The 26,480-nt window shown below is 41.8% G+C and overlaps 1 protein-coding gene across 1 annotated transcript in view; it reads left to right on the top strand.

The window, feature by feature from the left end:
* LOC126267747 (tripartite motif-containing protein 45) overlaps positions 1-26,480 on the top strand; it is a 151,173-nt gene that overhangs the window by 110,646 nt on the left and 14,047 nt on the right. The window contains exons 5-7 of the mRNA XM_049973051.1: positions 3,383-3,607; positions 18,713-18,917; positions 20,716-20,845. Of these exons, the coding sequence (XP_049829008.1) occupies positions 3,383-3,607; positions 18,713-18,917; positions 20,716-20,845 (560 nt within the window). The remainder of the gene's footprint in view (positions 1-3,382; positions 3,608-18,712; positions 18,918-20,715; positions 20,846-26,480) is intronic.

The raw sequence follows: 26,480 nt of genomic DNA, 5'->3' as shown, positions 1-26,480 counted from the left end.
GATCCCTTGATGCCTCAGAACATGTCCTACCAACCGATCCCTTCTTCTAGTCAAGTTGTGCCACAAGTTTCTCTCCTCCCCAATTCTTTTCAATACCTCCTCAATAGTTATGTGATCTACCCGACTAACCTCCAGCATTCTTCTGTATTAGACTGATGACCATAGATGTTAAGTTCCATAGTGCTCAGAGCCATTTTCTTCTGTAGTACCGCATTTCGAAAGTTTCTATTCTTTTTTTGTCTAAACTATTTATCGTCCACGTTTCACTTCCATACATGGCTACACTCCATACAAATACTTTCAGAAACGACTTCCTGACACTTAAATCTATACTCGATGTTAATAAATTTCTCTTCTTCAGAAACGCTTTCCCTGCCATTGCCAGTCTACATTTTATATCCTCTCTACTTCGACCATCATCAGTTATTTTGCTCCCCAAATAGCAAAACTCCTTTACTACTTTAAGTGTCTCATTTCCTAATCTAATTTACTCATTATCGCCCGACTTAATTCGATTACATTCCATTATCCTCGTTTTGATTTAGTTGATGATCATCGTATATCCTCCTTTCAAGACACTATCCATTCCGTTCAACTGCTCTTCCAAGTCTTTTGCTGTCTCTGACAGAATTACGATGTCATCGGCGAACCTCAAAGTTTTTATATCTTCTCCAAGGATTTTAATACCTACTCCGAATTTTTCTTTTGTTTCCTTTACTGCTTGCTCAATATACAGATTGAATAACATCGGGGAGAGACTACAGCCCAGTCTCACTCCCTTCCCAACCACTGCTTCCCTTTCATGTCCCTCGACTCTTATAACTGCCATCTGGTTTCTCTACAAATTGTAAATAGCCTATCGCTCCCTGTATTTTACCCCTGCCACCTACAGAATTTGAAAGAGAGTATTCCACTCAACACTGTCAAAAGCTTTCTCTAAATCTACAAATGCTAGAAACGTAGGTTTGCTCTTCCTTAATCTAGCTTCTAAGATAAGTCGTAGGGTCAGTATGCCTCAAGTGTTCCAACATTTCTACGGAATCCAAACTGATCTTCCCCGAGGTCGGCTTCTATCAGTTTTTCCATTCGTCTATAAAGAATTCGTGTTAGTATTTTGCAGCTGTGACTGATTAAACTGATAGTTCGGTAATTTTCACATCTGTCAACACCTGATTTCTTTGGGATTGGAATTATTATATTCTTCTTGAAGTCTGAGGGTATTTCGCCTGTCTCATACATCTTGCTCACCAGATGGTATAGTTTTGTCAGGACTGGCTCTCCCAAAGCCGTCAGTAGTTCCAATGGAATGTTGTCTACTCCGGGGGCCTTTTTCGACTCAGGTCTTTCAGTGCTCTGTCGAACTCTTCACGCAGTATCGTATCTCCCATTTCATCTTCATCTACATCCTCTTCCATTTCCATAATATTGTCCTCAAGTACATCGCCCTTGTATAGACCCTCTATATACTCCTTCCACCTTTCTGCTTTCCCTTCTTTGCTTAGAACTGGGTTTCCATCTGAGCTCTTAATATTCATACAAGTGGTCCTCTTTTCTCCAAAGGTCTCGTTAATTTTCCTGTAGGCAGTATCTATCTTACCCCTTGTGAGATAAGCCTCTACATCCTTACATTTGTCCTCTAGCCATCCCTGCTTAGCCATTTTGCACTTCCTGTCGATCTCATTTTTGAGACATTTGTATTCCTTTTTGCCTGTTTCATTTACTGCATTTTTATATTTTCTCCTTTCATCAATTAAATCCAATATTTCTTCTGTTACCCAAGGATTTCCAGCAGCCCTCGCCTTTTTACCTACTTGATCCTCTGCTGCCTTCACTACTTTATCCCTCAGAGCTACCCATTCTTCTTCTACTGTGTTCCTTTCCCCCATTCCTGTCAATTGTTCCTTATGCTCTCCTTGAAACTCTGTACAATCTCTGGTTCTTTCAGCTTATCCAGATCCCATGTCCTTAAATTCTCACCTTTTTGCAGTTTCTTCAGTTTTAATCTACAGGTCATAACCAATAGATTGTGGTCAGAGTCCACATCTGCCCCTGGAAATGTCCTACAATTAAAAACCTGATTCCCAAATCTCTGTCTTACCATTATATAATCTATCTGAAACCCGTCAGTATCTCCAGGCTTTTTCCATGTATACAGCCTTCTTTTATGATTCTTGAACCAAGTGTTAGCTATGATTAAGTTGTGCTCTGTGCAAAATTCTACCAGGCGGCTTCCTCTTTCATTTCTTTGCCCCAGTCCATATTCACCTACTACGTTTCCTTTTCTCCCTTTTCCTACTATCGAATTCCAGTCACCCATAACTATTAAATTTTCGTCACCCTTCACTATCTGAATAATTTCTTTTATTTGATCGTACATTTCTTCAATTTCTTCGTCATCTGCAGAGCTCTTCGTCCATCATCAGTTATTTTGCTCCCCAAATAGCAAGACTCCTTTCCTACTTTGTCTCATTTCCTAATCTAATTCACTCAGCATCACCCGACTTAATTCGACTACCTTCCATTATCCTCGTTTTGCTTTTGTTGATGTTCATCTTATATCCTCGTTTCAAGACAGTGTCCACTCCGTTTAGCTGCTCTTCCAGGTCCTTTGCTGTCTCTGACAGAGTTACAGTGTCATCGGTGAACCTCAAAGTTTTTATTTCTTCTCCATGGATTTTAATACCTACTCCCAACTTTTCTTTTGTTTCCTTTACTGCTTGCTCAATATACAGATTGAATAACATCGGGGAGAGGCTACAAACCTGTCTTACTCCCTTCCCAACCACTGCTTCCCTTTCATGTCCCTCGACTCTTATAACTTCCATCTGCTTTCTGTACAAATTGTAAATAGCCTTAGGCTCCCTGTATTTTACGCCTGACACCTTTAGAATTTGAAAGAGAGTATTCCAGTCAACATTGTCAAATGCTTTCTCTAAGTCTACAAATGTTAAAACGTAGGTTTGCCTTTCCTTAATCTTTCTTCTAAGATAAGTCGTAGGGTCAGTATTTCACATTACAATGAAAAAATAACAAGTGTGTCTGGCACATTGACACATTGGCAGTTATTGCAATCAGTACAATGGAAGAAAATGTGTTAGGAAGCAAGGCGTGTGGAATAATCTTTCTTTACTAGAACCGGAAAGACCTTGGCGCCATTTCCTGGAAACTGCAAATCATTCATTACTAAAAGCAATTGTCAAATGTGGAAAAGCATTGAGATGAGTCGGCTTCCTCTGTCTTGCATGACACAGCAATGCAGTATCTTTATTTTAATGACATTCGCTGGAACGTCACCCCTAGAGTTTTCTTGTAATTGTTCGTACTCGCTTCGCTCCTCGTTGTTCCTCTGTCTGTGGGGAATGTTTCCTTTCTCATGACTCAGACGCGGTGCAGCCAGGTGTCGGACGAGGTGGAGCGCTTCATCGAGTCGTACTCGGCGGCGCTGGAGGAGCACCGGCGCTCTCTGCAGCGGCAGGTGCAGGAGGCGCGCGCCGCCAAGCTGCAGCTGGTCGAGGCGCACGCCCGCCACCTGCACAGCCGCGCCGACCAGGCCGCCACCGCCGTCGCCTTCACCGAGGACCTCCTCGCAGAGGCCTCCGACGTGGAGGTGCGTCTTCCACTTCCCCACGAGCTCCACCTACGCCTTATACGGGGATGGTCAGACCTGTTAATCACGGATTTTGAAGAGACTTATGTATGTTGTAGAGGGAGTGGGACCTGTTCTGATTAGGCTTTTCACGCGACGGCCCATAGTTTCCGGAAAAATCGATGACGAATCCTTCATGCGTGTCTCCTACACCTTTAATGTCAGTCTTCTTTCGAACAATCGAGCGTAGCACAGCAGCTAAGGTTCAAGGCCGCCATGCTGGTGGTTCTGATTCAAATCTTGAACGTGTTCTTTAGTTTTTTTTCTCAATTTCATCGTGTAGAATGCCTTTAAGAGGTAACACTAGTGAAGAATTATCAGAAAATCTTTTTTTTATTGCCTTAAAAGATGCTTTGAACCTTGTGAAATAACAGGCAAAAGTCTAATCCCTGAAAAAAAAAAATGTTCTACCGGAGTATGAGCTCCTCCTCTAGCGCCTCAGATGACTCGAAACGGCCTACCTGTGCCAACTCGATACCCCCTGTAGCGTCTGTATATAGTTAGAAGCATTTCAAAACAATAACACGTTTGCTTGGCGTCAGGAAGCGTCAGTACGTGTACGAAAAATACAATTATTTCGCTTCAAATCTCAATTTTTGTATGCAGTATTGACTTTTGATAGTTTATTTGTATTCTTATAGTACACAGTTTTGCCTTTCAATTAAAAATGCGTGATAAAAAGTGTACTCGGGTAGAAAAAGTACGAAATCGTCGTATCAAATGGTTCAAATGGCTCTGAGCACTATGGGACATAACATCTGAGGTCAGCAGTCCCCTAGAACTTAGAACTACTTAAACCTAACTAACCTAAGGTGATCACACACATCCATGCCCGAGGCAGGATTCGGACCTGCAACCGTAGCAGTCGCGCGCCTAGAACCGCTTGGCTACCACGGCCGGCAAACGTCGTATCCATTCGGCTTCGAAGTAGTACGTGTCATCAAAGCTTCCAAGGAATGGATATGAGTCTGAGAGCAGTTTGGAGTGAGTCAGTGCGTCTGCTAAGAAACTGAGAGGCAGTTGCCTGGATTTTGATGTGAATTACGAATTGAGCCGTTTTCTTTGTTATTTCTGAAAACGAGAAATGTGCGTTGCAAGAACGAAGTTCTCGGGCCTTAAGCGTCACAGTAACCATTGCTTGTCAAAACAGCCCAGAAGCTGTTATACCAAGCAACGAGTTTATACGGAAAGCATGTGAAATCAATTGTTGAATCTTCCTACAATTGCACCTGCTTGAAATAGGGCTAAACGGAATTGCAAAGTTTTGTGCGTTCATGGAACTGCCACGATCGACATTTCAATCGTCCTACGGTGAACTAGTGAATACGATATCGAGTTCGACGGCGACAGTACGACTGGACAGTCCTGAGATAGCAGATTAATGGCACGAGTTTTCTAAAAGTTGATTTTCTTTCATTTGTTCATGTCCATAACACATTTCAAAACTGCAAACGCGTTTCCGAAGGATTATGTTTTTTCAAAACAGCACGCAGCATAACTCCAAAAAAGTCAATCTTTTTATCTGAAAAATTTAACCACAACTTTGAAATAACAGTTTCGATTAGTTAATATAAACAATGTTTATTAACAGATGACTGTCCTTTTTTGGTGAAAATTCAACGACTTTATTCAAACACTCGCCAATTACTCAAAAATCGATATATCTAAAACGCTCTACGTGGTTCACACTCGTGTGTTCACTACACTCATGTAGAATATATTAGTATTTTTTATTTTTCTTTACAAGATTCAAACTGACACCAGTTTTAGTGCGTGCCGCACGCAGATTGCCTCAAATTCAACATGCCTCGGTAGAATTGCCGCAATGTCGCCATTTTGTAATATTTTCTGACAATATTTTTTGTATTATGCTTAAGTATATGCTCAGTAACCAACCAAAGTATTATTTCTTCAGCACCTGTCCTTCCACTCAAAAAAATAGCTTTTTTAGACCGTTACAGTAGTGTTACCCCTTAAACAGCATGTATATGTCGAGCCAAATTATTCAGAAACAGTCATTTTTGCCGTAGTATTTCATCAACAAATCAAACATTACAGCATTCTTCCTTCAAACGTATATTCCGTTTGTGATTCGTAGTTAAAATCCCCAATATTTGGAGAGCTCCAGAGAATTCACAACGGTGGACGAAGGTTAGCAGCTGCGGAAGATTTCCAGATACGGCAAAAGCACTCATCCCTTATTTTCGCCTGGATTATGTAATTAAGACTAATCATACCGGCTGACAGTGTCAATCGACTTACAATAGACCCCTTGTGGACCAAGGAGCGGAAACCGTCCTAGTACACAAAAAAAAAATTCATCAGAATTAGTCATAGTTTCACAGGGCAGTGTACTATAACTGCGTCAAGAAAGATATTCTCTTACGTTTTCTCATTATGCAAGAACCACCCCCGAAATTTGGTCGGACTGTTCAAAACAGAGTTGACAACTTGACTCATAAATTACAAAATGTTGTCATATGCTCGAAATCAGGGAAGTTAACGAAAGTGCTGTACGAAGAGTTTTGAAAATCTATCATTCTTCCGCAGGAGGACAAGAAAAATTTCTTTACAGTACTGATTCGTGGGGAGGGCAGACCGGTTAAACTACGATCAAATCTCTGTAGGTGAAAGAAAAGCATGCACGTGCATCATACGTATTATCCCACCCAAATGTGCTCCACTTTTTACGTAAAAAATTCAAACTGCTCCCGGCGTGCTAAAGACTAACGCAGAAATCGCTTCGAGGGAAAACTGTACAAAAATTCATTCTTTAATTCTGATCAATTTAGTGCAGCTCATTGCACAGAAATGATTGAGACGAGTGGCTCGTGTCGAAGTTGATCGAAGAAAGAATAATCTTTTTGAATTTCAACGAACTGTTTTTTGCGGTCAGAAGCGTCTGACAAAACCATGTGCCCTGTAAGGCAATAAGCTTTCATTAAATATACGTGATATTCTACGAATCTTTTGCTTCTATGAAAATACTACCCGGAATTACGTTCTAGCACAGCAAGCGATGCAAGCAATAGCAAGTACGATTATTCTGCAACAAACACAATACACGTTTGAAGAAAGTTTGTACACTATTTAATGATATTTGTGATGAAATTGAGAGAAGACAAAGTACACGAGAAGAGTCTGAACCTGTACCGCCAGCGTGGTAGCCGTAATTTTATCCGTTACGTCCACACTCACTTGGTTGACAGATAGAGTTACAAATATATACGGTACGCATAAAACTTCAACATCGATTTTCTCGGAAACTAGCGATCGTCGCATAAAAAGCCGCTAGTCAGACACTAAGCACCACCATCCTATCCTCGAATCCTCGATAATGGCCTCAGATCCAGGGTTCGATTCATCTGGGTGAAAGCGGGAGGAGGGGGGGGGGGGGGCGAGGGGAGAAGCGAAGGGAGCGCTCATCAGGTCACAGTTTGTTACTGTCGCTGTCTGCTCTCCTTGTAACCCCCCCCCCCCCCCCCCTCCCCAGGACCCCTATATACTGCAGGAAAAAAATGCAACACCCTCAAGGTCATTTTATTGACAAGTAAGGTGACGGGTAGTTCATTATTGTTGCAGTATACAATAACAAACTCAGATCAAATTAAACACGTCACAGTGAAGGGTGCCCAAGCACTAGCATCAGTAAACAGTGTAACCCTCCTCCCCTCTGGCGATAACACAGGTGTGTATTCTCACATGCAAACGATTATAAAGGTACTGAATAGCATCCTGCGACAGACTATCCAAGCATTTTGCGCCTTTTGTTGCAGTTCGGCAATGGTTTTTGCAGACCCTCGAGATTGAGTAAATTCCCGCTTAATCATGTACCCGGCGTGTTCAATTGTCCAGAGATCTGGTCAGTCAGGGCAGTTTCTGTATATAACGTTGTGTCACAACAGCCATACACAGTACGAGATCAAAAGTATCCGGACACCCCCCAAAACATACGTTTTTCATATTAGGTGCATTGTGCTGCCATCTATTGCCAGGCACTCCATATCAACGACCTCAATAGTCATTAGACGTCGAGAGAGAGAAGAATGGGGCAATCCGCGGAATTCACGGACTTCGAACGTGGACAGGTGATTGGGTATCACTTGCGTCATACATCTGTATGCGAGATTTCCACACTCCTAAACATCCCTCGGTCGGATGTTGCCGGTGCGAGAGTGAATTGGAAACGTGAAGTGACATGAACAGCACAAAAGCGTAAAGACCGACCTCGTCTGTTGACTGACAGAGACCACCGACAGTTGAAGACAGTCGTAAGGTCTAATAGATAGCCATCTATCCAGAGCATCACACAGCAATCCCAAACTGCTTCAGAATCCACTGCAAGTACTATGATAGTTAGGTGAGAGGTGAGAAAACTTGGATTTCATGGTCGAACAGCTGCTCATAAGCCACACATCACGCCAGTAAATGCCAAACGACGCCTCGCTTGGTGTAAGGAGAGTTAACATTGGACGCTTGAACAACCGAAAAACGTTGTGTGGAGTGACGAATCACGGTGCACAATGTGGCGACCCCATGGCAGGGTGTGGGTGCGACAAATGCCCTGTGAACGTTATCTGCCAGCGTGTGTAGTCCCAACAGTAAAATTCGGAGACAGTGTTGTTATGGAGTGGTGTGGTAGTATTTTTCATGGATGGGGCTTGCACCCCTTGTTGTTTTGCTTGGCACTATCACAGCACAGTCCTACATTGATGTTTGAAGCACCTTCTTGCTTCCCACTGTTGAAGAGCAATTCGGGGATGGCGATTGCATTTTGCAACAAGATCGAGCACCTGTTCGTGATGCACGACCTGTGACGGAGTGGTTACACGACAATAACATCCCTGTAATGGACTAGCCTGCACAGAGTCCTGACATGAATCCTGTAGAACACTTTTGGTATGTTTTGAAATGCCAACTTCGTGCCAAGCCTCACCGACTGACATCAATACCTCTCCTCAGTGCAGCACTCCATGAAGAATGGACTGCCATTCCCCAAGAAACCTTCCAGCACCTGGAGTTGTAACTAATGGCCCCCATGTCATAAAGCCTGGGATGGGACTTAGGTGTCATGGGTGAATGAAGTTCGGAACAGGTAGCTCACCAGGTCTACACCATGCACGTGTACATCCATCACTCACGTACAGACAGAATCTACTCTCATCAATGAAGACAACAGAGCGCCTTATTGCTGTCCAGTCAACTCTTCCACGATCCCAGAGTAGCTTGATGGTGCCGTGCTGTCAGTGGCAGCCTAGCCAGAGTCATACTGTATGTGATCTCAATCCTGTTGCAAGCAGTTGTTCCCGATGGTCTCTCATGACACAGCAGGTACAATATGTGCCTGGATTTCGTCCCTAGATGATGTTCAGTCAACCACTGCTGCTCACGCAATGTGAAAATCTTGACAGTATACCTGTGCTGAGCGGACGTCCAGAACCTGTCTATGGTTGTGACAATGTTCCACAGACCACTGCTGCTGAAAGCAGCGAAAAATCACCAATGATTTGTGCCCAAGATGTGCAGCAATCCGTCGATATGTCCCTCCAGCTTCCCTCGGACCCACAGTGTGATCCCGTTCAAATGGTTGCAGCTACTAAATAGTTCATAGTGGTCGGTAAGGCCTGGTTGTACCATAGAGTGAATGTTGCAAACACTGTTCCTCTTTAAACTGTCCACAGCTGCTGTCTACAAAGTCAAATAGAGGGCCTACCATCCCATCGCCGATGACCGCGACAAATGAAACACTGACACTAAAAATCCCTCAATATGCGCATATTATACCCTGGTGCCAATGAACACAGTCCTTGAGAGAGTTTCATTTTTTTTTCTGGGCAGTGTATGACTCTCGTTGTCAGCCCCACCTTTAACGTGCCACAGACATGTTCGATTTAAATTATAATAACAATAAATTCATACTGTATGTATTATAATAAATTGTTTAATCACCATAAGTATTTTAATGTACAGTAATAATAACAATGACAATAGTAATAATAATTTGTTGATAACAGTGAATAGTACATCGATTTAGCATAACATTCAAGATACTGATAGTCAGAAAAATACGAACTTTGAAAATCATTCCTCCGAAAATTTGAGAAGTGGGCTTACATATGTCACGCAGTTAATTTAAGAACCATAATAACGACATATTCTCACAACTCTGATAATGTCGAAATTTACGTAAAATAAAATCGAAGTGTGCACTCACAGTTATCACTGTTTCACCAAGCACTACAGCTGCGAACACTGATCTGCAGACTATGGCTATACGAGCATGTAAATAAAGTGAATGATCTTTCTTTCAGGTATTTGCGCCTATGTTTGGCAGGTCAGTTTCTTCCATACAAGGAAACATCACCAACTTGACTTTGTGTTTTAAGAGGAAAACAGCACAGTTACAAGATATCACCCCAGAAATCGATCCCACCATAATTCTCATAGTACACAGTTACAACTTTCTGAATGTGCTGCTTTTAGACTAGACGCGTACCAGCTGTTTGTCACTCGCTCCGCCCCACAGCAGCCGCCTAATGCCCGAGCACGAACGACAACCAGAACCCTTATACTCGCTGGTTTTGAAGGTGAGGGAATAGGAGGGGCGACGTGGCTACATCTGTCCAACGTATTTTGAAATTTTGTTCAATGACACGCGTTATTTTACACGAAAGAGAGGTCAGTATTGTGAGTACCGAATGTAATATGTCAACCTCATGCACATAGACATTTTATTTTAATGGTATTCTCGTGATCGTATTCTGCAGCAGTTTATATTTATTGTACATCAAAATGAGTAAACCTAAGCCACTGAAGAATTATTGTGAAATTAATGATTTCGAATAAAAATTTGATCATACCAACCACAATGAAGAACAGTGAACTCCCGAAAATGTACTTCACTTTAACATTGTCAACTTTACAACCCAAAGAAAATAACACACAACAGCGATGTTAATAATTAAATACCGCTTGGCTATTTCTTTAATGAGGCATTCATTTCATTCATTTACACTGTAATTGTGAATCGTTAAATAAAAGTGTTCAAAGCAATGAGGTCTCTGGTACCAACTACAAATTATAAACCTCACACTTTGACACAATGAACAAATCATGTTACCAATATCGGAATAGTAATTAATTAGAAGTTTATAAGTGATCTACTCGGTCGTTGGTGTAGCTGCTTCGATACCATGCGTGCTAGAAGATCGGTCGAAATACTGATTTACATAACTGGCAGTAAAGAAGAGACTGCATTTCAAGTATGTTGTTGATCTGGCCGAAGCTCACATCGATGCCCAGATGTTGTGGCGAGCTCTTAAACTTTCAGACAAAACCCTGAATATGCAGAAGCCAAATACATCCAGCGCTCAACATCATCTAATTCCACATGGAGGTATCGGCAATACAAAAACTGCAGTGTTTTCTGTTCCGTGTTTTTAGTAATTTAAAGTTCCTCCTGATGGTCCTGAAAGATAGGACTCCCTTCTTTCTGATTTACAGCTCGTTTAATAAACTCTTCTGTTACGGACAGTGGCAAAGTGGTATCTGAGGATATTGCGCCTTCACAGCAGGATTCATTTTCACATCCCTGCCCCATTGTATCAATGAAGCTTTAGGACGAATGTGACTGTTACAAGGGCAGCCTCACTATCATCATCGTCATCCTCTCCTGAAAGAAGCATCGAACGTCAGTACCCGATTTTGCTCTGCCTCTAGCATGTCTTTATTCGCGAAGTTTTCTTCGATTGTTGCAACGAAACTGAAAGATATAAAAAGTAACCCATTACAATTTCGTTTGCCTTGTACAAAAGTTAGTCTAATAGCCGCAAATAACTATGCTTACCAGTCACTACTTTCAGAAGTAGGCCTACTCGTTTTTCACGTTTAAGCGCTGCAATTGGATCGTCAATCCGTATCGCTCCTGCTAATGCTGATCTGTCACTGACTCACCGCGTTATGAATAAAACCTGTTACTGCACTATACGGTATTTGGCATTCGAGCATGATGTGAATGCGTGGGGCGGACTGGTGACGAACGCCCAGTGAATGCGAAGTTTAAAAGATGTACATTCAGAAGGTCGTAACAGTATACTATCAGAATTATGGTCCAAATTTTCGGGAGGGATGGATTGCTGGGGTAAATATATCGCTGTGCTTACCTTTTTTCTCCTTAAAACGTGACGTAAGGCTGGCGATGTTTCCTTCTTAGTCGAGTGTTTTCCCTTCCCGTCCTCTCGTATCAACTTCCTGTGATACGCCGATTCTGCTACCCGGAGACTCACGAGCCATGTCTGATTTGTTGTTGACAGCACGGTGCATAATGCCTTTACCTGGCTGAATATTCTCGGCAACCACTCAGGCTGCAAGGCCCCCCCCCCCCCAGACAAACAACCGAAAAATATACTGTTTTAAACTGTAGCTTCAAAGTTCTAGAATTCCTTTACATTTTCAAGACTTTTTTGTTTACATACTACTCTATTCTCTGAAAGGCAGGTGCGAAATTTGGAAGCGATTCCACTAAAATCTGTTTGTGGGCTGACGGATCAAGACTGCTATCCCCTTGGATCTGCATCTAATTTTGGCATGGTAAACAGTCTGCAATTTTCTTCAGGTATATCAAATGCAAATGAAATCACTTATCAGTTATTATATTTTATAGAGCTGCCTCATTGCTGGGATGCTGACTGCTACATTTTATTTGTTGTACCAAATGATTCCAGACCTTTTCTATGGAATTCACAATCAGTGATTTAGTGGGCCAGTTGAGGTGCAATAGGGTGCATGGCTGTTCATCAAACAAGATGTGTGTGTGTAGCCCTCTGTAAAGGGTGTCGTGATCTTGCAAGATGATGGTGTTAACAGCACACTTATCATGAAGAGTAGAAGAAAGGGAACTCTCGTTCACCAAATATTGAATTACATTCCTAGATCATAGTCACAGTAGACTGAATGAGTGGGCCCAAGTCAAAGTACAGCAAATACCCCTAAAATATCATTCAACCACCTTTGGCCTGAACTATAACTTCCATTCACTTTTGGTTAAATGTCTCATTACGCTGTTGGTGCACTAGGTGCCTTGCATCAGTTGAAAAAGAGGCAAAATCATGACTTGTAGGGCCTAACTGTGTGCCTCTGCTCTGCTGTTGTTTCTGTATCTTCTCACACATTGAAGGTGTGCAGCTTTATATTACTTTAAAAAGAAATTGCTTTTAGCAAGATACCCAGTTCCAAATGTCAATTGCATGCAATTCCTTTTGCAGTGTTCATCTCCAAACTGTTTGAGATGGGCCTGTAATTCATTGACACTACCAAATCCTACTGTTATGGCTGGGAGTGGTACATCCTTCCTTGCAAACACAATGGACAGCCGAGATTGACACGTCATCAAATCAACCTATGTCATTCATAGTGTGGTCATGGGTACTTTCAAATATAGCTTCTTTTTCAAGTCGACCCATCTTAGTGTGCTGATTCCACACAACCAATCTGTGGACATGTCAGAGATAGTAAGTGCTCTGCAGCTATGAGGAGTGTCGACTACAGTTTGGCTTAAGTACTCTATTCTGTCATTGTAATAGGGGGTGATCATATGGAAGAAAGTCGCAACCAGTAATGTTAGAAGACTTGAACACTGTATTCTCCAGTGCATGTGTCATCTGCTCCCCCACTGGGCTTTGTCTTAGTGTATCCAGTAACTGTCTGACTTTATCTGGTGGTGGTATCTGTGTGTCCTCGAGACAGTTGTTATTTTCTCTGTTGACAGTGTATGGTTTGAGATACATACTTGTTTTGGTTTTCTGTGGTGGAATATTTGGGCTAGCTTATGAGAAACCTAAAGCAACTTGAAACTTGTGCCTATTCTTCTTTCGCATTATTCGTCAGGATGTATTTGGACTACATGCGAGAAATGAATTGGATCCACACGTTACCAGAAAAACATGCAAGCTCTAAGATGAAGTAACTTTTTAAAAAACATGTTTTTGTACACTTAACTTTTTACTCAAATGGGCAGAGCAGATGGTCATTTTCTCTCACTACATAAGCAAATGGACTTTTCCACTGTACAGAAGCTTGCCAAATAGATATTCATAGTCCAGTCACATTACTGTGACCACCACCTATTTTTGAAGGCAATGTGCAATGAGCACTCACAGATGGAACGTGACAGAACTAGGAATGAAGGATATGTAAAGCATATTGAGAGGACATGGAAAAAGGTGCAGTCATTGTCATAATGTGGCAATGGAGTGATTTATTTGACATCCAAAAGGACTTTTTCATTGGCTCCCAGGTCACGAGTGGAAGCTACGTTTGTAAAATGTTCTTGTGCTGTCATGGTTAAACTATACTGTTCATGACAAAATGGTGTGCTCCAAAACTGGCGCAAAGGCAAGTTTAGTGCATCATTGGCCATAGATGATGGGTGAACGAAAGCTGCAGATACGTGCACATTTGAATAGGTGTGTAACTGTTGAGCAACTGACTGATCAGAAGAACCAAGGGGCTACCAAAAGTCTCTTCTCAACAACTGTTAAACAAATATTGCTGCGTATGGGCCCCAGCAGCAGGCACCTAGTTCATGCAGCCCTGCTGACTGCTGAACATCAGTAACAAAGGCTGGATTTTACATGCCAACACTGCGACTGAATGTCCATTGTACAATGCATTGACATAAGTACACACTATCCATGGAGGCCATGACCACCCCTACATGCAATTCGTCTTTCCTCAGCATGATGGCATTCAACAGCAGAACAGTATGTTACACAGCTCACATTGTACTAGTGATTTGAAGAGCAGCAGGATGAGTTTTCCGTACGCTTCTGACTACCTGACTCTCCAGATTTAAACAACCCTGTCAAATTCTGTGGGACCACCTCGACTGGGCTGTATGCGCCTTGAATTCTCAACCAAGAAACCTAACACAGGCAGCCATGGCATTGGAGTTAGTGTGGCTCCACATCCATGTCAGTACAATATAGAACCTCACTGTCTTCCTGCATGTCTTGCAGCTGTCTACACTGTAAAAGTAGGCTTCTGACAGGTAGGCTTGTTACTGTGATGGACAGTGTGTAAGTCTATGCTAATGTGTGTAAATTTCGATGCCCATCATCCATTTAGAGACGAAAACTAGAGTACTTTTATAACTACTCACTTCTTTATTCAACACACAAAATAGTAAAACATAATGAATTTTCAGGTAACCTAATTTCGTTTCTACAATCATTAGAGCTTGAACTACTTATAACTTAAGTTTACTTGCTTTGGCAAAGACAGAATTAAAACATTTATGTACTTGGGATTTTTCTACACCACCTATTTGAAATGTAATAAAGTCTTGCCCATCTACTTTCATGAAAACCAGGTACATGTCTGCAATCACAAACAAACAAGGATCTATAGCTTGAAGGGTGAAAGTCAGACACATTTTTGATAGAGTTCAAAATCATCTAACGGGTCATATATAAAAAATTTCAGGAAAAATATGTTAGTAGATTTTTTGCTATTTAACTGGTTTAGTGAGAATTCAAGTAGCTCCAGCCCATAATGTTTCTTAAGAATAAGTACGTAAATAAGAAGCTGAAAATAGAGGTAGAGTTCTTGAAAAAGATATTTTGCTGATTTGATGCAGTAGTAGTTGTTTTAGGTAGTATATCTCTTGTAATGTCAAGAAGTAATATGAAATTTATATTGGTGAAATATTTAATCACATAATATTATATCTTGCAGGTCTTTGTGATGGGTATTGTGCACGAAAAGACCATTTGCAACTTATCGATACCTACATTAACTCTGTTGCACTCTACAATAATGCAGACTATTGACACAACCATATAAAAAGTACTATTTATTTTTCTCAGCACTGTGCAGCTGACAAAGCAGAACACAAGTGAAAAGTTCTTGATTGCCTGGGATTCCATAAGTTTTAAGGGATATCTCCACCCATGTGGACATAATCAGTGAAGGAGTAGTGGTACTCTTATCTAAAATGCTAAAATGACAGAGCTGATAGAGGAAAATCCATAGCGTGTTGCGGCTGATCAGTTCTGTATAGCTTCATTGATTTCATACAGCAGTTCAATGAGAATTGTCATATCAGGCACTGTCTATAAAGGTTTTCTAGGATTTTGGCTGCTAGCTGCCAAGCACTTCCTTTCGAATCGTCACATCTTTAATGCTACCTTTCGTGGAGCTACAAAGTTAGTGAACTCAATTACTCCAAAACAGACGTCCGGTGTGTCTGGGAAAACCCTCTACACTGGCTTGCTGGATGAGGCAATCTGCCTCCAGCAATGACAGTTGTTCCTTGGTTGGTGGTAGCCGAGATACTGACACACATGGTGTGCGTGAGAAAATCTGGTGGGGAACATTTACATGCCACCACAGTGAGTGGTGAAATGTACTGCTTTTACCATTGTCACATTCCATTAGCAAATGTTGTGCAGAAACAAGTGTTGGTACGCCTCCATTATGTGTTTGAATCTCTGTAATTTTATCTACATGATCTTTTTGCAAGGTATAATTAGCACCGAGCAATATATTGGTTGTCTGCTCTAGGAATGTAAAATCTCAGAATTTTAATAGTAAACTACATTGAGATCCACACCACCGCTCTGTCACTGAAATGGATGGGTATCTTTGTGATGCTTTTGTGCTTACTGAACAAACCCATGATAAAATGAACTGATCTGCTTTATTTCCTCTAGCAATTCTATCTGGTAAGAGTTACAGATCGAAGAGCAACACTCAACTATTGGTTGAATGAGGATTTTCTGGCCACCTCCTTCGTGAATGGACTACACTTCCTGGGGATCCCTTCAAAGAATCTCACTACGTCTTCGGCCTTTCCTATGATTAATTGCATGGTTTTGTTTCATAAGCCTACTTTCAGATATTTAGTCAATGTGACTGTTTCCAGTGGTTGTTTGGCCAATGTCCAATGGAACAAAAACAGGTATTTTCAACTGTCTGAGTGGAATACATCATATTTCTCTACAGTGAGGGTAAACTGCCAAAGCGTACATCAAGTATCTCTCCTTTGTACATCTTTCTGTATTTTGCTGCAATTTTCTAGCCTAATGACTTCTCTATATATGACAACAGCATCTGCCAACACCCTCATGGAGTTCCTGAAGTTATTCACTCAATCCTTTACATGTATAGTTCATAGTAATGTCCAATTAATACTCCCTTAGCCTTAGCTACTTTTATAGCTGAAGACTTGTCTCTGTTAAGAATGCTGTACTGTGTTTCCCCATGTGGAACCGTACTGAATGCTTTCTGGAAGAGAAGAAACACTGCATCATCCTGGGTGTCAGTATCCACTACCTTCTCGGTCTCAAGAGCATAGTGAGCGGGGCTTCAAAAGATTGTTATTTGCAGAATCCATGTTGTTTCCTGCAGAGGAGGGTTTCAGTTTCCACAAAGGTCATAATACATAAGAATCAAATGTTTTCCAAAGTTCTACAACATATTGATGAATATTGCAATCTGTGACTAATGAGGCTGTATTCCCCCTTCTCCAAAATCGGCACGTAATTTTTATCAGGCCCACGGACAAATTTTCTCTACCCTAAAACACAACACTTGTTTACAACATACGCGTTCTGCTACTTTAGCAGCATCATCCTGCTCATAGCGCATGTCCTGCCTATTAAGGGGGTGGAGGGGGATGAGAGTGCTACAGCTCTCCACTAGATAACTGAAGTCAAGAATTCTGCACTCAATATTGTCAAAGAATTATCTGAGTCACTGGCTTAAGCCACACCAAGGTGATCCTGGCCGCCTGACAAAGCTACACACTCGTCCCTGCAGCCCCACCCCCTTGTGTAAAACTACCTTTCTGCAAAAGTTTCTATGCAGACTTAGTAAATTGTATAATTTTGTAAGTATATTTAATAAAAATGAAGCACAGTAAAACTGCATGTCCAGTGAAATTTGTTACAATAAATACATGGGTTGAACATTTAGCACAGTGATTAGCAACAAAACTGAATACTTATGGTGCTTTGGCATGTACCAGAGTTTCAATTGCACAACAACAACAACAATATACCTAATACGTAAGTAAGGCTTTCACCAGGTCCTAGAGCAACACAGCTAATGATCAATGGCAGTGCCTATGTTTGTTTGTGTAAGGGCTAAACTTAAATCAACAGTATTTAGCTGTCAATAAGCATGACTAGCAATTCCTGCAATATTATTAATCAGCAACATAAGGTTTGTTCTGGATTAATTTTTTGTTTCCACAGCATAGTCACACAACTGAAATTAGGGAGCAGCAAAACTACAGCCTAGAGAGGCAAGGAAATTACATACCCCTCCACCTTTCTTGTAAGCTGCCTCCATCACTGTGTCTTGCTCCAGTTCTCAACCGACAAAAATCAGCAAAAATCAAGGGCTATTAGCTTCAGCACCCAATTGCAGACCTATGAGATTCCACAATGCCACATGGAAGTAGCAGCACAAACTCCATTGTCGAACACGAGCAAGTTGTTTAGGTTGCACCTGAATGAACGAAGTGCACCTTTGACACACAAACCATGTCAGCGACAGACGAACTGATCAATAGTTGTCACTTCTTTATGATGCTGCTCAGATGAAGTGAGGGTTTAGAAATGACACTGACAACAGTCCACATTTACAGTTGCTAGATAGGGAAAGACATCCTCACAAAGGCAGAAGATGGATTGTGAGGGGTAGGAGAACTCATATACTTCTCCCAGTTACTTCTTAAACCATTGTCTTTTTATGCTTCGTTTTTCTCTTTTCATTAATTTTTCCATCTGTCAGTGCCCATGCCCTCAACGGACACCTATCTGGCCACCCTAACAGTATGGTCCTGATAAAAACAAAGGATTCTTCTTCTGACTAACAAATGACTTTACCTTTGTATGCGAGATTTAATTACCCATTGATTCATGAGAACTACTTACTCCCCTTTTTTCCAGAATAATAATTTATTAAAAAGTTGATATGATATTATCAGTCATCTTGAATTATTTAACAGAAAGGAAGAAGGTTATCATAGTGGGTGCTCATATGGCAGACTTGGTGTTTCAGCTGCTGACGCTGGTCTCCCCAGTGCTGCGTCGTCTGGAATGGTGCTGCAACAATGGGGCTAGTGGCAGCCTCATGGAACCACGTGTATCTGATTGCCTGCAGTTCCTTCCTGAGGAGGGCTGTGGCCGAATCAAATCACACACCCTCTTTGGCGTCATAACAACACAGACAGTGTCTCCACAACACTGCATGCTCAACACTGACAGTAAGTGCTACTGAACGAGAAGCATCAATTCAGCATCAGATCAGTGAAAACTGAGAAGTTTGCCTGGAGACATTCTATGTTAGGTCCGTTTCATCAATGCCAATTAAATACAAAAATTATTGTCATGAGTTACTTTTATTTACCTTTTCACTGTGTGTCTCAGATTATACCTTCATCACCAGGTGGATTTAATGAAACTTAAACAGTTCATATGAACAGTTTTCTGTGCAACCTGTGGCACTGCCTATCAGTTGCCACAGGCTTTTGGCATAAAATATATTTACATTAAACACTAACGTAAATTCCTGGATGGAACAATAAAGGCAACTACTCACCTACAGCAGTCTGATGTGTCGAGCACAGAAACACGTAATGGAAAGTAGTATTCACACTAGCTTTCATGCTCTTGGTCTTTTTCTGCTAAAAGTACACACATCCACAGACAACCAGAAGTACATGCCCCCAGTCAATGCAAGCAAGGCAGTGTATGTTTATCTGTGTGGTTGTGTGTGTTGCTAGAAAAGAGCAAGACCTTGAAAACTAGTGTGAATACTGTCATCTGTTCCTACACAGACTGCTAAATGTAAGTGGAACCTTTTCCTTCATTTTATGTATTATTACATTCACTTTCAATGAACCAACATAAATGGAGATACATACCAATCTTAAAAGTGTGACTGCTGAACAATACATCGGGCAGCATTGGCAACACAAGTGAAACATGTGGGCACGTGTGCTCATACATGATCTACAAGAAAAGGCAACAGGCTCCTGGATGTTTTATAATGTAATTTACTCATCTTTCATTAGGATGTCATTTTAGATTGTTTTCTAATCTCCTGGAATCTTGCATGTCCTCCTCTACAGTCTGTTCGAGATAAACGTGTTTGGCCATCTGTCTCTACTTTTTATTCCTTGCATTCATCTCACCAGTGCTCAGTATTTTAGTAGTTTTCACACTGAAATTCAATGTCTCACTGCCATAACTCAAAACTGGAAATACACGTCAACTGTAAATTTTCCTTCTCTGGCACATAAGGAGCTCAGTTTTGGAAACTCTACTTAGTTTACTAAAAGCACTCCACGCCATTTTTACTCACCTATTTATTTCTTTTTCTGTACATCCAAGTCACTGTCCATCTATAAATACAAAAATCATATACATGGTTTTACAACCTCTAAGTTGATTGATGAGTATGCTGATTGATGAACTCCACCATAATCTCATTCTTTATTTAGTCACATTGCCTGCTTTCACAACTATGACAATTGAACTGACTCTTGTAAAATTCTTGGGAAATTTTAAACTATTACACTACAGAGCTAAACGTTTTCCTTTCTTTTTTTTAACGTAAACGTACAGGAATAAAGCATGGAGCCACAAAAGCACTAATACTGAACATTAAAATGTGAAGAACCATCGTTAGCTGTCAGTTACAATAAAGCTGAAATAACAGCAGTGAGATTTAAAAAAAAAAAAAAAGATGGCTACCGTGTTCTGAATTCCTCACAGCACATGCACACACACGCGGAGAAAATCTGTAATTCTAAGCTTGCTGTCCTATACACAAATAACAAAACATTACACTCTAAGTGATGATAAATATCTTAATTGTAGAATTCAAAATCGTTGGTACTTAACTGAAAAAAAAAACAATAAAAATTCATTATCCATAATGCACACTGCTATATTTAACTTTTATCTGATACATAGTTGGAAGGTATAGAAATTTTACTATATAACGCTCTTCACTGCTTGACTTGAAGGACATAATAGTGATTTGTTCTCAACCTGCAGCTCTGATGATTTGTCGACAGCATAAGAAAGCTGAAGCAGTTCTCACAACAAGAGATGCTGATGAACAGCCACTATGTCATGGTGGAGAGAAAGTCACTGCAGAACTGCGATACAAGGACGCCAGCAACAGGTAAACTGTTGTCCAAATTAATTTTAATATCAGATTATGATTATAGTAAGAAAAATGTTGGCAAAATGTAAATAATTTAGAAATAAAAGAGACCACTCACCAAACAGCAAAAGCATTGAGTTGTCAATAGGCAGGCACACACAAAAGAGAACATGCCCCCCCCCCCCCCCCCTTTTCACACACACACACTACCTGTCCTCCTGAATTGAGTCGACTGGACACACAATGCTAGGATTGCATTTAAGCAGGTGGACAAGGGTGAGGTTCGGGTGGGTATCTAATAGCTCAGAGGAAGGCAGCAAATTTGTTCACTAGGAATGTGGCAGGTGCACATGGTAAACATGTGGAACATGGGTACTGGGGCTAGTACCATGTGTCGCACAATGAAGATGACGTGGAGGCATGGATTCAGAGGGGAGCACAGAGGTGGAAACTGTTGTACAGTGTGTGTCAAGATAGTGCGTTAATGGAGACAGAAGCCAGGGGGATTGAGGGAGTCTAGCACTGTAAGGATAATTCCCAACAGTGTAGTTTAGAAAAACTGGTGGTGGAGCAATGGATCCTGATGGCTCGAGCTGTGAAGCAAATATTGAACTCGAGCGTGTTGTGCTCAGCTGCATGTGATGCCACTGGATGGTCAACTTCGTTCTTAGCCAAAATTTAGTGGTGGCCATTCATTCCTACCAACATAAAAGGCTGAGCAGTGATTGCAAGCAGATTTCATACAAAACATGGCTGCTGTCACAGGTGGCATTATCTCTGATGTGGTAAGATAAACCTGTGGCAGGACTGAAGTAGGAAGTCCGGAGTGGTTAGATTGGGCAGGTCTTGCACCTCAGTCTTTCTCAGGGATATGACCTCTTTGGAAAGAAGTTGGGAGTGGCAGTGGCAGGACTAGGATGCTCAGTTGGTTGGGCAACTGAATACTACTTTAGGAGACATGAGACGAAACTTAGATAAAAAGTCAATTATTACTGGGCATGATGATAGATAATCAAAGTGATGTTGAAGAATATGGTACAGTTATTCCAGTCATGGGTGATATTGGGTGATGAGGGGGCTTACCTCTGTGAGTGATTCTTTGGGATGTTGGGAGGATTAGGGGAGTGTGGGCAGGAATCAGACAGTTGGCAGAAGCCTTCTGGCAGGTAGCCACTGCGATTCGTCGCAACAGTGGTGGAGCCTTTGTTTGCAAGGATGATTAACTAAGAATCTGTTTTGAGGTTGTGAATAGTTGTCCTTTCTTTTGTCGTGAAGTTTGTATTCTAAGCATGGGACCTGGAAAGGATGGTAAGGTCAAGTTGAAAGTAAGGAATTCCTGGACAGTAACCGGGGTGCTTAGGTGAGAGGGTCATTGTTAGATAGTGGTATGAACTGGGAGAGGCAATGTTCAGTGTTGGACTTAGGCTTACTTTGGCTGGAGCGATTGGTAGTAAAGGTTCCCATTGTAAGCCCAGTAGAGTTAAACTTGGATGGTCAGCCAAAGATGAGGTCTCTGGATAGGACTGAAACTTCTGTGAAATTAAGGTTTTGGTGGAAAGATTAAACACAGTGTTCTGGGATTGTTTGGATTTGACAGGGTTTGAGTGCTATGAGTGGAGAGGGGAGTTCAGTGTGGGTAGGACAAGTGTTGATGTGTCATGGTTTTCTAAGGCGGGAGCAGGACGTCAACAGGTTGGACGATCCATGGAGATGGTGACTAGAATTACACACATCAAAAAAGGTTTTGCATCACCTCAGTTCTGAGAGTTCCGGAACCTGTACAGAAAATTGGAATAGAGATCAACATAAACATCATTTCCGAACTTTTTATTGCTGATGAAAACCACACATTGCATGATATACCACCATACAGTGAGACCTTCAGATGTGGTGGTCCAGATTGCTGTTCACTAGAGGTGGTGGTCCAGATTGCTGTACACACCAGTACCTCTAATACACAGTAGCATGTCCTCTTGCATTGATGCATGCCTGTATTTGTCGTGGCATACTATCCACAAGTTCATCAAGGCACTGTTGGTCCAGATTGTCCCACTCCTCAACAGCGATTCGGCATAGATCCCTCAGTGTGAATAGTTGGTCATGTCGTCCATAAATAGCCCTTTTCAATCCATCCCTGGCATGTTTGATAGTGTTCATGCCTGGAGAACATGCTGGCCACTCTAGTCAAGTGATGTCGTTATCCTGAAGGAAGTCATTCACAAGATGTGCACAATGGGGGCACAAATTGTCGTCCATGAAGTCATGTATCGTACAGCCGTTACGGTGCCTTCCAAGACTACCAGTGGCGTACGTCGGCCCCACATAATGCCACCCCAAAACAGCAGGGAACCTCCACCTTGCTGCACTCGCTGAACAGTGTGTCAAAGGCCTTCAGCCTGACCGGGTTGCCTCCAAGCACATCTCCGACGATTGTCTGGTTGAAGGCACATGTGACACTCACTGATAAAGAGAACATGATGCCAATCCTGAGCAGTCCATTTGGCGGGTTGTTGGGCCCATCTGTACAGCGCTGCATGGTGTCGTGATTGCAAAGGTGGACCTCGCCATGGATGTCAGGAGTGATGTTCCGCATCGTGCAGCCTATTGCACACAGTTTGAGTCATAACACAACATTCTGTGGCTGCACAAAAAGCATTGTTCAGCATGGTGGCATTGCTGTCATGGTTCCTCTGAGCCATAATCTGAAGCAGTCATTCACTGCAGTAGTAGTCCTTGGCCGGCCTAAGCGAGACATGTCATTGACAGTTCCTCCATGCCCAAACAATATTGCTTTGGTTCACTTCAAGACGCCCAAACACTTCCCTTGTTGAGAGCCCTTTCTAGCACAAAGTAACAATGCGGATGCGATCGAACCACAATACTGACAGTCTAGGCATGGTTGAGCTACAGATAACATGAGCCGTGTACCTCTTCCTAGTGGAATGACTGGAACTGATTGGCTGTCGGACACCCTCCATCTAACAGGTATTGCTCATGCATGGTTGTTTACATCTTTGAGCTGGTATAGTGACATCTCTGAACATTCAAAGTGTCTGTGTCTGTGATGCAATATCCACAGTCAAAGTCTATCTTCAGGAGTTCTGGGAACCAGGGTAATGCAAAACTTTTTCTGACATATCTTGGCTTATGAAGTGAGGATTTTTCACAGCAAAAATACCTTCTGGAAGGAGCAGAGTTGGTTCTGACATGCCTGTGCCATGAAGATGTATTTCTGCAGTGCCAGGTCTGTGAGGGATAGGGATTGGCATACACTGAAAAGAAGGTTCATTGTGAATGGAAGGATGGGAACTCAGAAGAAGAATTTTTAGGGTTAGGCCATTGGGGGAGGGGATATTCCAGGCTTTAGGAAGCATTTAAGGAACAGGGACTGTGTTTTAGCTATGGAAATGGTTGCTTTTCAGAGTGGATGCAAATGGATGGAACAAGGGTTCATTTGAACTGAGATGGCACTAGGAAAACGTGAAATGACAAAGGAAATGGACAAATGAAAGCATCAGGTGGTTGTAAAGGGAAATGGATAACAAAACATGAGCATGGAGAGTGAAAAGAATGGAAGAAATTTTGCTGAGTGAACTAGGATAATTCTGTGATGTGAGGATACTTGATCACATCAAAGGAAAGACATACAATTCTGAAGGGAGCAATGTGGGGAGAGGTGGACTGATATGGTGATCAAATTTAGTGGTTTGTTGCTAGGGCAGAGCCGTAACTATGAATTCCCTTTCCCAGTGTGCTAAAAATCTTATCTGAAGGCCTTAACAGACCAGCTTTATCCCTCCCCCCCTCAAACCCAGTCTGTAAACAGATTTCCTATGTCATATCCTCCCACATCCTAATCCACCAACTGCACCCAAAAATCATCTACAAAGGAGGAACCCCACATAACCCAATACCACCCTCAACTGGAAAAACAGTACAATATCCTTCACCAGGGTGGTGATTATTTATCATCAGCCCAGAATTAAAGAACATTCTACCTAGGATGCTTCCTAAAGGGATATTCAATCACCTGCCCAACCTACACAATATCCTGGTCCATCCCTATGCCACTGCCACTCCCAACCCCTTAACACAAGGGTCATATCCCTATGGAAGACTCAGGTGCAAGATCTGTCCAGTCCACCAACTAAGCACTTCCTGCTCCAGGCCTGTGCTACCTGTGAAAGCAGCCCACACTGTATACCAGATCTGCTGCAATCAATGCACAGCTTTTTACGTCACAATGACAAGCAACTGGCAGTCCACCAGAGCGAATGGCCACAACTAAACTGTGGTCATGAACATAAATTGACCACCCACTGGCGCAACATGCTTAAGTTCAATGGCTGCTTCACAACCTGAGCCATCTAGTTATTTCCCTCCACCACCAGCTTCTGTAGACTAAACAAATGGGAGTTATCCTTGTAACACACACTTCTCTCCTGTAACCTTCCTGGTCTCAATCTCATCTAACCCATTTTCCCCATACCCTCGATCCAATTTTTACTTCCTCAGTCCTCCCATTCAAAGCCTCTAAATTGTCATCATGCTTAGCCTGTGCACCTGCCACTCCTCCCGCCCACATTCATAGCAAGCAAACCTGCTGCCTCCCTTCAAGACATTAGCTACCCACACTCAACCCCTCCAACCCCTCTTCCAGTCTCCTGCCTCTCTCACCCTCTACCCACCCCACCCGAACCTATCCCCACCCCAACCTAGTCCACTGCCAAATTTAAATCCTGGCACTGTGTCAAGGATTAGTTCTGAAAGCTAGCTAATTTTATTATGTTTTGTATGTGCCTGTCAACAACTCAACACTTCTGCTATTCGGTGAGCGAAGTAAGTTTGTACAAATAAAGTGAATGATTGATGATGTTCATAACCACAACACAACACACAAACATAATCTCCACAGAGGCTTAGCATTATTACCTATGTTTCACAACACAGTTTGGGATCATGGTGCTAAAAATGTCTTTCATCATATTTCTTAAAAACATAAGTCAAAAAACTTACAATTCCCCAAATTAAAAATATTTGGATTTTGCCATTACAAATCCTTATTACAAATTTAAGCAATAATGTGCATAGCAAATCAATACTCCATTTCTACTGTATATAGTTAAATGTTTATAATCACTGCAGCTACATACAGAAGTGGAAGAAAGACAACTCTTGACTAGAGTAACAGTAAAAATTATTCCATTTTTGTGTGTCATCCCATCCAATAAGCCTTCCTTGGTTTGGATGACTCTTCCTACATCCTTAATCATTACTAGGCTCATTTTCTACAACTCATGGACAATCACAAGGGAGGCTAGGACGAGGGGAGGAGGGTGGGCAGAGCACTGACCCCTCCCCCTCTCCCACCCTATGCAATCTGGACTACAGGGTTTTCACTCATATATTCAGTGGATTAACATCAATTCTCTGATATATAATAAGTTTTTGATGTCACCTATAAAACATAGCTCATATGGTGTGATATGTCCCACAACTGATCAAATCCTTTATATAAGAAATATTTTAGAGTTTTTCCACACCGTCGAAAAATATCTGCAGACAACCAAGCTTCAGCTCATTCCTAATTCTAACAACTAGCAATTTTACATCTTTACACATGTTCACATGTGCTGCCACTTGGTGACTAGAT

Source organism: Schistocerca gregaria, chromosome 4 (genome assembly GCF_023897955.1).
Source record: "Schistocerca gregaria isolate iqSchGreg1 chromosome 4, iqSchGreg1.2, whole genome shotgun sequence".
Classification (NCBI taxonomy): Eukaryota; Metazoa; Arthropoda; class Insecta; order Orthoptera; family Acrididae; genus Schistocerca; species Schistocerca gregaria.
Note: the sequence above shows the minus strand (reverse complement) of the source record. Positions and strands in the feature narration are given on the sequence as shown.